The sequence below is a fragment of the Sceloporus undulatus genome, chromosome 5, assembly GCF_019175285.1.
Source record: "Sceloporus undulatus isolate JIND9_A2432 ecotype Alabama chromosome 5, SceUnd_v1.1, whole genome shotgun sequence".
In the NCBI taxonomy this organism is placed as follows: Eukaryota; Metazoa; Chordata; class Lepidosauria; order Squamata; family Phrynosomatidae; genus Sceloporus; species Sceloporus undulatus.
In genome coordinates this window covers 67,598,950-67,613,586 of record NC_056526.1, presented here as the reverse complement: position 1 = coordinate 67,613,586, position 14,637 = coordinate 67,598,950, and the positions used below count along the sequence as shown (strand labels likewise).

Below are 14,637 nucleotides of genomic sequence, written 5' to 3'. Positions count from 1 at the left end.
TATCTATCTATCTATCTATCTATCTATCTATCTATCTATCTATCTATCTATCTATGTCATCTTCCTCTCCTTCCTTTCCCTTCCCTTCCCCTTTTTTCAAAATTAAGATGCATCTTCGTATGTCAAAACGTAGAAAGAAATAGCAGCAGTTCTACTGACTAATAATTACTCTGTAAATTGGAATCAAAGAATAGCTTTTTAACAGTCAGAATAAATGTAGTAATTTTAGGGGATATTGGAACAAGTATATTAACATCACGTTTTTGAAATTATATAAATATGAAATTAATATGTCAATAATCTCCTCCATTAATCAAGAAATAAATCCATTTTAGTGGATTTTCTCTGAGCAGCTAATAATGATTGCCTGCTCAACCACTTGGATAGGCCCCTTCCCACATTCAAAAGTAAATGTCTGAAGAAATATCATCTGCTGAAATGCCTTTTACTGTACAACTAGTAAAAGTACAGGAGCCCTGGCCCTTGGTTCAACTACCAAGCCTAGGTTGGGCTCAGTACTAGTCCAACATGGTGCTACATCAGGGCTCCCTCCAGAAAGCTAATAGCCCAAGTAAATCTGGGCTGTTCAGTTTCTTGAAACAACACCTTGTAGCGTAGGTGAGAAATGCATCCTGTTGCCATCTTGGTCCAAAACTTCTGCTGGATTTCTATTCCTTTCATGAATGGTAGGAGCTCATTTGTTTATGGAAAGGACATGCTGACATTATGATGCCAAAAAAATTAAACGAATGGAGTTTATCATACATTCTGATCTACACATTCAGAAAGCTCATTTGGTATAGCTCTCTTTGAATGACATCACTGAAAATTGCAAATTCTGCTGTCACACTACAGAATGAATGCAGTTTGATAATGTTTTAATGGTCATGGCTTCATCCAATGGAATCCTGGGATCTATAGTTTGCTGTGGCACCAGAGTTCTCTGATTTGTAACCACCCGCAAGTCAATCTTGAACCATGGCAACCCTGTAGATGACTGCCTCTCCTGCACTGCACTGCTCAGTTCTTGAAAACTCATACTTTTGACCTCCTTAATGGAGACCATCCATCTAGCATACGGCCTTCCTCTCTTTCTACTGCCCTTTCGTAGCATTATTGTTATAGTCATGCCTTCTCATGATGTTGCCAAGGTACAACATCCTCAGTTTTGTCATCCTGGCTTCCAAGGAGATTTCTGGCTTCATCTGTTATAGGACCCATTTGTTTATCTTTTTGGCTTTCCATGGTATCCTCAGCACCCTTCTCCAGCACCACATCTCAAATGAATTGATTTTCTTCCTATCTTCTTTCTTAACTGACCAGCTATCACATCCATACATGGTAATAGGAAATACAATGGCTTGTATGATTCTAACTTTTGTGCTCACTTGTATATCTTTGCCTTTAGGAACTTTTCTAGTGCTTTCATAGCCATTGTTCAACCCATTCTTAATCTTGATTGGGAAGCAAAACCAGTTTTATTCAGGCAGGATTTTAATGTGTAACCATGGGATGGCTTTTATATTGGGTTTTTGTTATATGGGATGGGTATTGTGGTTTTATTGTGGTTTTAATGTTTGTAATTTTAAATTGTTTTTATCTGATGTTTTTAATTGTTTTATTGTAATATGTTTGTTAGAATTTTTATTTCTGAGCCGCCTTGGGTCCCTTTCTGGAAGAGAGGCAGCATAGAATTGAAATAAATAAATAAATAAATAAATAAATAAAATCTCACAAAACTGCAAATCCCAGAATTCCACAGCACTGAGCCATAGCAGTTAAAGTGGTGTCAAATTGCATTAATTCTGCAGTGATATCAAAATGCATTAATTCTGCAGTGTTGATGCAGTTTGAACCTTTGAAATGAATAAAATAAATCCTTGAACAGAGAAAATTTTCTTGTCATTAGTAAAGAGCTTATTGCTCACCTTTTAAAACTGGCTCCATCCTCCCGGGTTGGAGCTGGGATGCAGGATGGAGGCGCAGATTATTGCTCATTAAATCTCCACCAAACTGCAGGCTGCCATCAGCTTGGGTCCCAACTGTGCTCCGCCAGCACTTTTTAGAAGTCAGAAATCTTCTGACCTCTAAAAAGTGTTGGCGGAGCATGGCTTGGACCTGGCTTGGACCCAGGCTAATGGTGGCTGGCAGTTTCATAGAATCATAGAATCATAGAGTTGGAAGAGACTGCACGGGCCATCCAGTCCAACCCCCTGCCATTCAGGAAATCCAAATCAAAGCATCCCCAGCAGATGGCAATCTAGCCTCTGCTTAAAGACCTCCAAGGAAGGAGACTCCACTACACTCCGAGGGAGTTTGTTCCACTGTCGGACAGCCCTTACTGTCAGGAAGTTCTTCCTAATGTTGAGGTGGAATCTTTTTTCCTGTAGCTTGCATCCATTGTTCTGGGTCCTGTTCTCTGGAGCAGCAGAAAACAAGCTTGCTCCCTCCTCAATATGACATCTCTTCAAATATTTAAACAGGGCTATCATATCACCTCTTAACCTTCTCTTCTCCAGGCTAAACATCCCCAGCTCCCTGAGTCGTTCCTCATAGGGCAAGGTTTCCAGACCTTTCACCATTTTAGTCGCCCTTCTCTGGACACGCTCCAATTTCTCAATGTCCTTTTTGAATTGTGGTGCCCAGAACCGGACACAATATTCCAGGTGGGGCCTGACCAGAGCAGAATACAATGGCACTATTACTTCTCTTGATCTAGACACTATACTTATATTGATGTAGCCTAAAATTGCATTGGCCTTTTTAGCTGCCACAAAAAGGCAGCGATTTAGTGAGCGATAATCCCTGCCTCCATCCCACATCCTGGCTCCAGTCCAGGAGGCTGGAGCCAGTTTAAAAAGGGGAGTGATAAACTCTGTAGTCTCCTCTGGGAACCCTCTTCCCCTTTCAATATCCTTTTCTGCTGGCAGATTGTTTATTTATATTTTGATGTGGAGCTGCATCCAGTCTTATGATTCTTCCACTGAAATTATGAATTGTGAGAGTCACAGGGAAACTGAATCATCTGCTTTTGCTGAATATATAGATCAGCCCAACCTTTGCATCCATGTAATGTGTTTAGGACCAGGCTGAAGGCATAAGAAGAACCGAGAAAGTGACAGGACTTTATTTATAGGAGTCAATATGACTTCAGCCCAAGCTATTTATGGCAACCACTTGGCATTTTGTCTGTGCACTTCAAAAGCAGGGAAGATGACAGTGTCCTGCCTTGTTTATGAACAAGAAAAGAAATATGTTACATCTTCCTTTTCTTTTTAAAACTTTTGCACATGATGCAAAATAAAAAAAAAATCTGCATTTGGAAAGAGAACAGGATTGAGGGCAAATAAAGCTAAAGGACTTTGTTTTGACTTTCCCGTTTGGCGTATTGTTAGTAACTCCACTTGTCTGTTATAACTCAATAGAACATTGAGATATTGGAATGACATGTCAACACACATTCGAGCCAGAATGTCACATTTGGAATTTGGATATTAGCTCAATCCCTGTGCTCATTTGCAAGTAGGGGAGCAAATGCAAAATAGAAATACAGTGCATTTGCTTTTGCCATGGAGAAGTGTTGATTAAAGTTTGTATGCACATTCACAATGCCATATACGATTTTAAGTTTTCAGGATGGGGGCGCAAAATAGATTGTGATGTGATATGTCAAACGTTGTGCTTTAGTAGGATAGCTTATTGTTTATAATTTGAGTATTGGGAGCTGTTTCTACTCAGGACTCTTAACAATTGAGTTACCATTGGATATCAGTAGAAGCTCTGTTTTTCCACTGACACTCCCAATACTTCATGAAATAAAAAGTAAAATTTGTAAGTTTCACATATACTTTTAAGAAAGAGATTGTGTCACTAAGGAAAGGGTGGGGCAAATGGCAAACTGTTTCAGCTATGTGTTCTGTGCCTTCAAGTCATTACTGACATGGTGACCCTAAGGCTATCCTATCATGGGGTTTTCTTGGCAAGATTTGTTCAGAGGAAGTTTGCCTTTGCCTTTGCCTTCCCCTGAGGCTGAGAGCATGTGACTTGCCCAAGGTCACCCAGTGCATTTCATGGCCAAGGGTGAATGAAACCCTGGTCTCCAGAGTCAAAGGGCTTTATCAGATGGGGTTTTTTGCAGATCTGATCCGACGTGACTGCAGGTCCAATGATGTGAATTCACGTGATAATGTGATGTTTTATCACACATGATTGCTTTCTATGGGGAGTTGTTGCGAGGCAGATCCACAGTCAATTTGGAATGACTCCTAATTTTTGTGAATTTGGTAACAATTTTTGTGAATTCATAAAAATTGTTTCCAAGCTCACTTTGATTTTACTTTGAATTGGTCTGGTGTGGAAGATCACCCCGATCTCACCTCCAGTGACCCCCTGTGACCTGTCCCATCATCCCCTGCCTCTTCCTTCACCCCAATCTCACCCCCTCTGGTATCCTGCCACCTGTCCTGTCATCCCCTGCCTCTTCCTTCTCCCCAATCTTGCCTCCTCTGGCATCCTGCCACCTGTCCTATCATCCCCTGCCTCCCCCTTCTCCTCGATCTCGCCCCCTCTGGCATCCTGGCACCTGTCCCATCATCCCCTGCCTCCTCCTTCACCTCAATCTCAAAATGTTGTAACAATGCTTGACTTAGTTTTTGGTGGGTTTTTCGGGCTGTGGCCAGGTTCTAGTAGAGTTTATTCCTGACATTTCAGCAGCATCTGTGGCTGGCATCTTCAGAAAATGCATTCTCTGAAGATGTCAGCCACAGATGCTGCTGAAACATCAGGAATAAACTCTTCCAGAACATGGCCACATAGCCTGAAAAACCCACAAAAAGATATGGATGCCGGCCATGAAAGCCTTCGACTTCACAACTCTTTTTCAAAGTGTTTATTTAAATTATCATTTCATAGCTTTTAAATTTTCAGTTCTCTTTTGCTTTTCTCTTCTTGTGTTTTGATAAATGCATAACTGGTTGTTTAAGCATGAATGAGCACACAGAATTTGTGATATGAGAAACAAATACAACAATCTCACATATGTGACATATTTAAAAAGGGGTAAGTTGCTACAACTGATAATGAAAGTCTAGAAACTGTTTTAAATGGATCCTTGTTTGCTGCTGCATATTTATTCATTACTGGGGAACAGGTGGTAGATGAGCTACATAGAAAGTGGAATATAAACAGGGTTGTAAGTACAAGGAGTGCAAAATGTCTTATTGCCAGCCCCAATAAGAATCCCCCAGGCGGGTTACAAACTGCCATAAAATACGTATTACTTCCGCACCCCCTAACCCTAGTACGTAGTCAATACGTATAATATGGCGGCGGCCGTTCCATACGGCCGCCGCCATATTGATGTAGCGGACGCTGTGCATCCACACGTTGCGCAACGCTTATGATGTTGCGAGTGCGCCACTGGCGCCTCATGGCATCATAACCGCACCGCAGGAAGAAGCTCCATTTTGGAGCTTCTTTTTTACTCCGCGAGGGAGTTGCATGGTTTGGCTGCTGCGGCTCCCTTGCGGAGCAAACAGCAGCGCCGGCACACAAAGCGGCAGTCTGTAACGCTCCCCCATTTTTTCCCTTTAGTCTTCAAAGTTCTGGCTTTGCAGTAATGTAAAACTTCAGTTGAGTTGCAGAAATAAAATTTAGGCATCTAAAGAAAAAGGACGGGCAAAAATTACAAAGGGAATGCAAACTCAGCAAATATCAGAGTTCTAAGTGTGAATAATTTTTAATGTCTCACCTTCTGTAGTGGTATAAATATGGAATCATAACTGTTGGGGCGGGGGGAATGCCCTTCATTTTGGACCTTCTCCCCATAGCCATACACTGGTAACTCAAGCGCCATTGAGATCTATAGGAATCATATGCTGAGCTGTGTTCATATGCTGAGCTGCTCCTGGTCAAACTAAGATATATAAAATTGTTCTATATATCCATCATAATTATTAGTATGCTTAAAATGCAAACAATGACATAAATGGTACATTGGCATGGAGATAACAGCAAGCGTTAACTGTCACATAATCAAAGATTATATCAGCAATAATCATACACATTTTAAAAAAAATCAGTAATGCTAGATTTTTTCTTATACACTAAAGTTTGTACTTGAGATTTTACAATGAAGTATCTAGTTTAGACATTAACTATCTGAACCCTTTTCTTTTTTTAAAAAAAATAGTTATTTATGATCTTCATTGTTTAAGATAATTTATGAAGTTTGCTAAACAATTCCCAAGCTATCACTTAGATGAAATGATACATGATTTACATACAATAATCCAGTCTGTGTTGTATGACTATCATTTTGCAAAAATAAAAAATAACAGCCTTTCCCAAGCAACACCTGTAACAATAAAAGGTATTGCCTTCCCGATTTGCTGCACACAGTTTTAAGCCTGACCTAACACCTTTAACGTGAAAGATATTTCCATTAAAATCAATGAGACTCACTTCTAATGAAGTCCCAATATAACATCATTGTCTTTTATTGTAGATTACTGTATCACACCTTCTTCATTGCTGTATGCATTGATCCTCATGAATGCAATGTCCAACTGTGTTGGTCCTGTTTAGGTATAAGTGGCATCCTTTCAGGTTTTTACAGATACAGCTGAGGGCTTCTCTGTTCTGCTGGTTAAAAGAAGAGAAAGAAAGAAAAGTAGGTGTTGTCTGCTGAACATTCAGGAAAATGTTCTGCTGCACAGTTGAAGAGGAGGGTAATCTATAAAACCAGTCAACAGGGACCCACTTTGCTCGATCAAATTGTACCAAGGATGAAAATGTTCTGTGAAAGAAAGCAGCGTTAGTCTCCCATCTTTGGTAAGCGTTTGCAAAATATTGACCATTGCCACACAGCATTTTCCACAAAGGATCTGAAAAGTAGGAATTCATTTGATAACGTGATGTGAGCATTAAACAAGAGCAGTATCCCCATGGTGCAAGGGAAGCCATGCTGAGATACGGCTTGTATTCCTTTTGGTGCCCTCGTTTGTGTGTTCTGCGGTGTTGCCGAAAGTCTCCATGCACAAAATCGTTGATGTTAGTTGGGTGGATACTCCAATAATTTCCTTTGCCATCTTCACATCTTCCCACTTTGATAAAACAATCGTTTAGTGAAAGATTATGCCTGATGCTGTTTCTCCAGGTTTGACTTCGCTTCCTGTAAAAAGGAAAATTCTCTTCAATGTATCTGTAAATAGCTGCTAAGCTGAGTTTCTTGGAAGGTGAAGCGAGAATTGCTTTTGCTATCAAAGCAACATAAGATAATGGAGGCTTTTCCAGGGTGTTTTGTTCATGCATGCTTTGAAACAGACTTCTGTCTGTATATGAGATGGAGACATCTGGTTTAGGAGAAATGACATTAGATGGTTCCAACTTTTCTTCATATGCTTCATTGGTGTATATAATTTTTTCAACGCGCTCAGAAATACCAGTCACCCCAGCAATATCCATATCCCTGTTTGCTGTTGAATTTCCTCATAGGTTTCTTGGTAAATGTATTCATTTAACAGGGGTGTACATGGCTAAAATAAATGGAATACAAATGCTGATGAAAAGTTCTGCTGTTACTAGTTTCCTGATCTCTGTTTTATACTGCATTGAGTCAACTACCTGTGTTTACAAGATGTTGAGGTATAAATCCTTGCTGAATGGAGGCAGAAATGAAATAAATATAGTAAGATAAATATGAGGATAAGCAGACTGAGGCTTTAGGCAATTATTTCTGTGTAATCTGGGAAAGAACCCTTCACCATTCCCCACTGAAAGCTGATGAGGGATGGGAGAAAAAAAAGCCCAAACACCCTTGTGGTGTGATAACCGTTGTGAAAGAAATAGAGCTTTCACTGATATGCAGAACAAACTGAAACCATTGCTTGGTTTCTGTATGCTACACCTAGTCAAACATGTCTATATCTGATGGAATATATGTTTGCTTTACAGAAAAGACAAAATGAAATGAAATTTATTGCAAACTCAATTGCAGTTATTTCTAGAATCTTACACTAAATTAAAGCAGAAGCTTTCAGCACTTTAGCCCTTCCCTACAAATAGACAAGAGTCTTTCTCAGGACCCCACCTTATTCAGACCCAAGGTGATGAACAGCACCGAGGAAAGGCAGTAACCCATAAAACACTCAGGCCTGTTACAGACAGCCAAAATAAAGCTGCTTTGAGTCACTTTGGAGGTATGGTATTTCAATGATGCATGAGTCCTAAGAGTCTGGAAGCTTCACCAAAGCTGCACTCCAGTCCTTAGGACTGGAGCGTGGCTTTGGTGCGGCCTTTGGACTCTTAGGACGCATGTATCATTGAAATACCATACCTCCAAAGTGACTTGAAGCAGCTTTATTTTGGCTGTCTGTAACAGGCCTCAGAAACCCTAAAGAGCCTACAGGTCCTGTGGAACAGGGACACTATGCCACATCCCAAAACATCTCTTCTACCGCACCAGGTAATCCCACATCATCCTCTTCGCAAGCTGCTCTAGTTCCAATTCCTCATCATTGTTTTGACCCTTAAGGAGAAGATGGCTGGAGCTTGGCTTTGGTGCGACTTCTGGACTCAGGACGCATGCATCATTGAAACACCATACCTCCACTGTGACTCGAAGCAGCTTTATTTTGGCTGTCTGTAACAGGCCCTGAATGGGAAGGGCAGTGATTAAAGATCTAGATAAGATCTTAAAGTGCAATGATATACAATTGAGCACTGAAGTTAGAATCATCCAAGCTATGGTATTCCCCATCACTATGTATTGATGTGAAAGCTTGACAGTGTAGAAAGCAGATAAAAAGAAAACCCCCAATGATGCCAATCAGGTATGCACCAAATAGAGGAACTACTATCTTTGGACTTAAAGCAATCTGAAATTAAGTCGTTTCAGGATCAAATCTCTTCTGCTGGTAAGCTGTCAAAGGAATCATCCACTGATTATAATAAATCACCCCTGGATCTGGTTCTTTCTACTGGTAAGGGTTTTTTTTAGAATCAGAAGTCATTTCATGACACACCCTTTGGGCTGTTGAGTGTCATCCATGTGATCCAAGCCAGAGGTACACACAAGTTCCTGTATTTATTTATTATTTTTTTGCACCCAACACATTAAAGAGGGGATTATCCCACTGTAGAATATCAATGTCACTCACCTACAAAACTCTCTTCCCTTTAAAAAAAATACAACACTCTTGCATGGAGAATCATCACATCTAAGTCTATAAATGCTCTAAACGCCAGCTGTTTGAGTCCCTTGGTATTCCTGAACTGTACTTCATCTCACTTCTCTTAGGTCATCTCCCTTTCCCAAGTATGTGGGCTCCTGAATGATGTGTGCTTTGCACCTAAGAATGACATCTCTCTTCTTCATTTAGACAGACCTCCAGGATAGGAATTGTCTCCCTTTCCTATCTAGCCTTATTTCCCTGCCTCTTTTAAAATTCCTGCTGCAACTATCTGCCACTTTCTTGTTCATACTGAATATGTACTGCATCATTGTACCTCCAGCTCTACCCACCCTTTCCTTTCTCCCTCTCCAGCATCATGGCTAAACTTTGAATTGCTGTTCATTACATTTTTCTCAAACCCCGCTTCATTTATCTTTTTGAAAAGCTCTGTCCCCAAAGCTCCCTGAGCAGCTTGCCAGGGTAACTTTTTACACACCATCACAAATTTACACACACACAGCTCCTTTATATTTTTGGCTAGCATGCCAGTCAAAACAGGTTTCACCAGGCTGAGGCTGCATCTGCACTGCAGAAATAATCCAGTTTGATACCACTTTAACTGTCATTGCTCAACGCTGTGGAATTCTGAGAACTGTAGTTTTGTGAGATATTTAGCCTTCCCTGTCAGAGATCTCTGGCGCCAAAACAAACTACAAATCTCAGGATTCCATAGCATTGAGCCACAACAGCTAAAGTGGTGTCAAACTGCATTATATCTGCAGTGCAGATGTAGCTCAAGAACAAGGAATGGAACAGACAGAGTTGGATTGGGAATAGTTTTCCCTGAGCACATTGTCTTAACTAAATTCCTACTGATCATTCATGCTCCAGAAAAGTATATTGCCTCAATACAGAGAAGTAGCATGCAGATGAGTTTAGATACACATGTTCTGAGCCAGCATGTTAGCCACTACACCAGCCAAAATAAAATATAAAGTTACAGTATTGGATGCATCAGTAGTGACAACTGCATGTACAAGGTTTATTGCTGCTACACGGTAGGTAGGTGTCTTGGTGTGCAAAGTCATTCTATCTATAGAAATGGGCAGAGAAAGAACATTGTAGGGGCTGGTCAAAAGATGACTCATGCAATGCGCAAGAGCTACCTGATCCATTGTAATACACAGATCTATAATGGGATTATAACTGACAGACAGCATAGCAGGACAAATTTGCCACACTTGCGTCACACAGGATCTGTCTGATTTGCTAGCAGATAGCACACAGTGATCATAATCCTGTATTTGTCTCATTTGTCTCTTTCTCTTTCCATCCCTTTCTCTTCCCTGTACTCTTTCATTCCCTTTGATACATTTGCATCCTTTGTTTCTTAGTTTATTCCTATTCTGCTTTTCAACAGAACTCTGCAAGAATAAAATCATCAAGGGTTAATACATAAATGTGGAACAGATCAAAATGAACAGGATGACAAAGAAAACCAACACTTTCCCCCACTCACTCCTAGTACTAATTTTGTTGTACTCTTAAGGGCTATAGATGTTTAGTTGAAATAAATATTGGGGTGGTGAGTAAGAGAGGGAATGAAGTCCCTTTGCCAAGCCAGATGTTTTACAGCTGGCTTTTTTATTTGGTAATGATGGCAAGTCCATTTTGCAAAGTGTTACTTGTATCACAACTCACAAAATCCCTCAGCCAGTATGGTGGTCTCCCTCAAAAGCAACATTTTCAGGTTTTCAGTCAGTTTTCCAGGTGATCCAGCCACTGTCCAGCATTATTGCAATTAATTATGGTCCAAAACACACTGCAGAAATAATCCAGTTTGAGACTGCTTTAACTGCCCTGGTTCAGAGCTAGGCGATCATGGGAATTGTAGCTTATTGTGGCACCAAAGCTCTCTGACAGGGAAGGCTAAATATCTCAAAAAACTACAGTTCCCAGAATTCCCTAGCATTGAGCCAGGACAGTTTAAGTGGTCTCAAACTGGATTATTTCTGCAGTGTGTTCTGGCCCTCTGTCTCAAAGGTGCTACAAGATCCCTTTGCATGCTCTCTAAAATACTATGTACAGTGCTTGATAATACTGTTGCTCTCATTTTACCTGTATCCTAAATTTACCTGCTTAGAACCATTAACATGGTTCACTAGTGGTGCTACTGAACTTCTGTTGTGAAATCAGTTTGATGCAGGAGACCATATTGCACAATTTTCATTTTGATGTAATTACACAGAATCTCAGACAACAGAAAAATCATTAGCAAGCTGTGATAAATATTGCAGTATAGGTTCTGCATTAATACATCTTGTTTTTTATTTGCTGAATATAAGCATGCTATATTATTAATAACTAAAATTTCATGGTAACTATGACAAAAACAAAGGCTGTGGGTTCAAGTTACCGACATGTTGAATGCAGATATTACCTTCAAATTTTCGCAGCAATGTGATCAGGCTGAAGAAGGCCTTTGAAGAACAGACTAACATAGTTAACAAGCCATTGCTCCTATTAATAGAACCAGGTCCCTTTTGCAATGTCAACTGTAACATTAATCCTTGTTTCAAGTCACACGGTCTCAAATATCAGCTGCATCTACTTGGACTGGTCTCTTTCGGTTTATATCAGAGAACCCAATGGAGTCTTTTGAAGAACCTGGTCGTATTAGCAAGGAGAACTTATTAGAAGTTCCTACTTTAAATGATTCTCTCTCAGAAGATGAAGATGTTAAAGCTACACATCAACATCGTTTCTCCCCCGGCCCCCGAAGGCGGAATTCGGATTCTTCTGAAGAAATGGAGGCAGAAGCCCCATCAACCATTGCAAGAAAAGTTTCATTTGCTGATGCATTTGGTTTTGACCTCGTATCTGTTAAGGAGTTTGATACCTGGGATGTTCCAATTTCAGCACCAAATGATGACTTAGAAGATGAAGACGTGCCTGTGGAGGAGTTCTATTTAACTCCACTGTTTACTCCACCCACCACACAAGAAGAACTTTTGCAAAAAGTGCGAGCACAGAAAGTATCTCTAGAGTCTGTAGAGTTTCTACCAGGAATAACATGTATGAAGGGCACAATTCGTGTTCTGAATGTATCATTTCAAAAGCTGGTCTACGTTCGAATGACTCTGGACAATTGGCTGACTTATTATGACATACTTGGAGAGTATGTACCTAATTCTTGTGATGGTGAGACTGACCAGTTCTTGTTCAAGATTTCATTGGTTCCTCCATATCAGAGAGATGGTGCAAAGATAGAATTTTGTATACGCTATGAGACATCTGCAGGAATATTTTGGGAAAACAATGACAACAAGAATTATGTTTTGATCTGCCATAAAAAAGAAACCACATCTGCATCAACACCGTTGGAGAATAATCCACTCCAGGAAGAATTTACAGATAAATCTATCAAAGGATGCTTAAAGATAACACCAAGCAGGTGAGGCTGCATCTCACTATTTGTTTACCCTTTTGTCCCTTGCAAAACATCTTCTTATATATAGTTTCCAAAATGGTATTTCTCATCTCCCAAAAGGAGATTCTGTTAATTACTTTTCAGTGATTAATTCGTCTCCCTGCTCTTTATACCCTTCCTACTTTCCTGCTTCTCTGTTAGTTTAAAGAAAATGTAGGGAATTACAATGCATTGTTTAAAGATTTCTGAGCTAATGGATTTGGTCTAGGGGAAAAATATTACCAACCTAAAAAGTATGGCATTGAAAGCCATACAGGTAAATATACACAGGTGAATCAGCATGTTGGGAGCAGGCATTATTTATTTACCCATTCATTCAGTTTATACTCTGCTTTTCTTCTGGCAGGGACCCAGAGTGACATACAAGAATTTAAAACTGGGGTTTAGTTAAAATCTTACTTTACAATAGTTAAAAAAAATAATTAAACAACAATTCTATTTAAAAGTGTGTGGATTAAAAACAGTTTCAAATACAATGAAAACATAATTGACAAAATACAAGATAAAAAACAACAGCACACCATCTTCAGCACTCTTCTGCCATATGATTAAAAGGCTGAGCACAGAGAGGATGGACATACTAACACTGCACCCCAATTTGCTAACTCTCCCATGTTGAAGAAAGAAAGTCTGCAAGAAGGGCGTGACCATCTCTGGCTGAATGGCAGTTACAGTTCTCACAGGGAGAACTATGATTGCATTCATACAAATAGAATTACAATCTCTTGTTCAGTTTTACAGGACAATCTGAATCTGGGAAGGTTGGGGCAGGGTGGAGCCAATGTATGTGAGGCTGATGCCCCTCCACATTGAATACTTTTGAATACCTACATGGTGGGCAAATGACTGTTTAAAATGTCAAACATATTTAAAATTCAGCCTATGATGAATGCAGTTTGACATTACAGTGTGCCGGCATCATACGCAGGCGCCTCATACATGGCTTTCAGCTTACGCTGAAAGCTGCATGATGAGACTAATAATGGCACTGCGTCCATGGCGCACACACCGTGCTATGCATCATGCACGAGCCACATTATATCCAATAGGGCTCGAGCATATGCGCTATTTGCCTCACACAGGGTGGTGGTGGTCTGGAATGGATCCCTGCAGAAGGCAAGGATGCACTGTACTATAAAAATCTGGCTACAACCTTGCAGTGTTGTTACATAAATCCCAGGACTCTGGATGCTCATTTATGACTGACATCAACTGAATTGTTTTAAATATTTTAAAAGATTTTAGGTGGAGGCAATTTTCAGAGGTCAAGTGGTTACCTTTGGTCTTGGGCCCTTGGAGTCTGTATCTGCCTCTTTGGAATGCTATCCTGGATCTCCCCTGCACTCCCATGCCGTCATGCATGTTTAGGGTGCATGACTGCTCATTTTCCACCATTTTCCCCAGGTCTGTTTTAGGCCCAGGCTCTGGGTTCAGAATTGAAAGCTACTGGATCAAGTGCGGAGGCTATGGCGGAAGGAGCTTGGGGGTTGTCTAGGAGCACTAGGGAGTGGACTGGAATCCTGGAACAGGAATGTGCAACCTGTGTTTTAAAACAATGTCGATGACACTGAACACTCAATAGACCTTCTGGTCACAACAGGTTTGCTGGGGAGGGAAGGCTCTTTGTGATGGGAGAAACGGTGGACCAATGTCAATCCATCCCACTACTTATTGTGGCCTGCCAGAAAGTTCTTTTGCCACAGAGACTATTATCTGTCCATCTCTTCCACCTCTAGACATTATTGCATTCATATACTAATGACTATAACTTCTTGGGGCCTCACACTGTGAAACTACTCTAAATATAAAATATTGATGAGAACAAGAACAACAACACAAACCAAACTTCCATTTCTGTTTGAATAACATTATCTTTATATGCTGTGAGATCTTTTAAACTTAGGGGTTGAGCATACCCAGCCCTGTCTGCAGATAAGTAATGGGGCAGATGGATGCAGAATCTCATGCAGGGTC

General features: G+C 40.4%; 1 protein-coding gene across 1 annotated transcript in view; it reads left to right on the top strand.

Annotated features, from left to right (window-relative positions):
* The first annotated feature begins 11,774 nt into the window (after positions 1-11,774).
* PPP1R3A (protein phosphatase 1 regulatory subunit 3A) overlaps positions 11,775-14,637 on the top strand; it is a 43,821-nt gene continuing 40,958 nt past the window's right edge. The window contains exon 1 of the mRNA XM_042469938.1: positions 11,775-12,627. Within this exon, the coding sequence (XP_042325872.1) occupies positions 11,822-12,627 (806 nt within the window). The 5' untranslated portion in view covers positions 11,775-11,821. The remainder of the gene's footprint in view (positions 12,628-14,637) is intronic.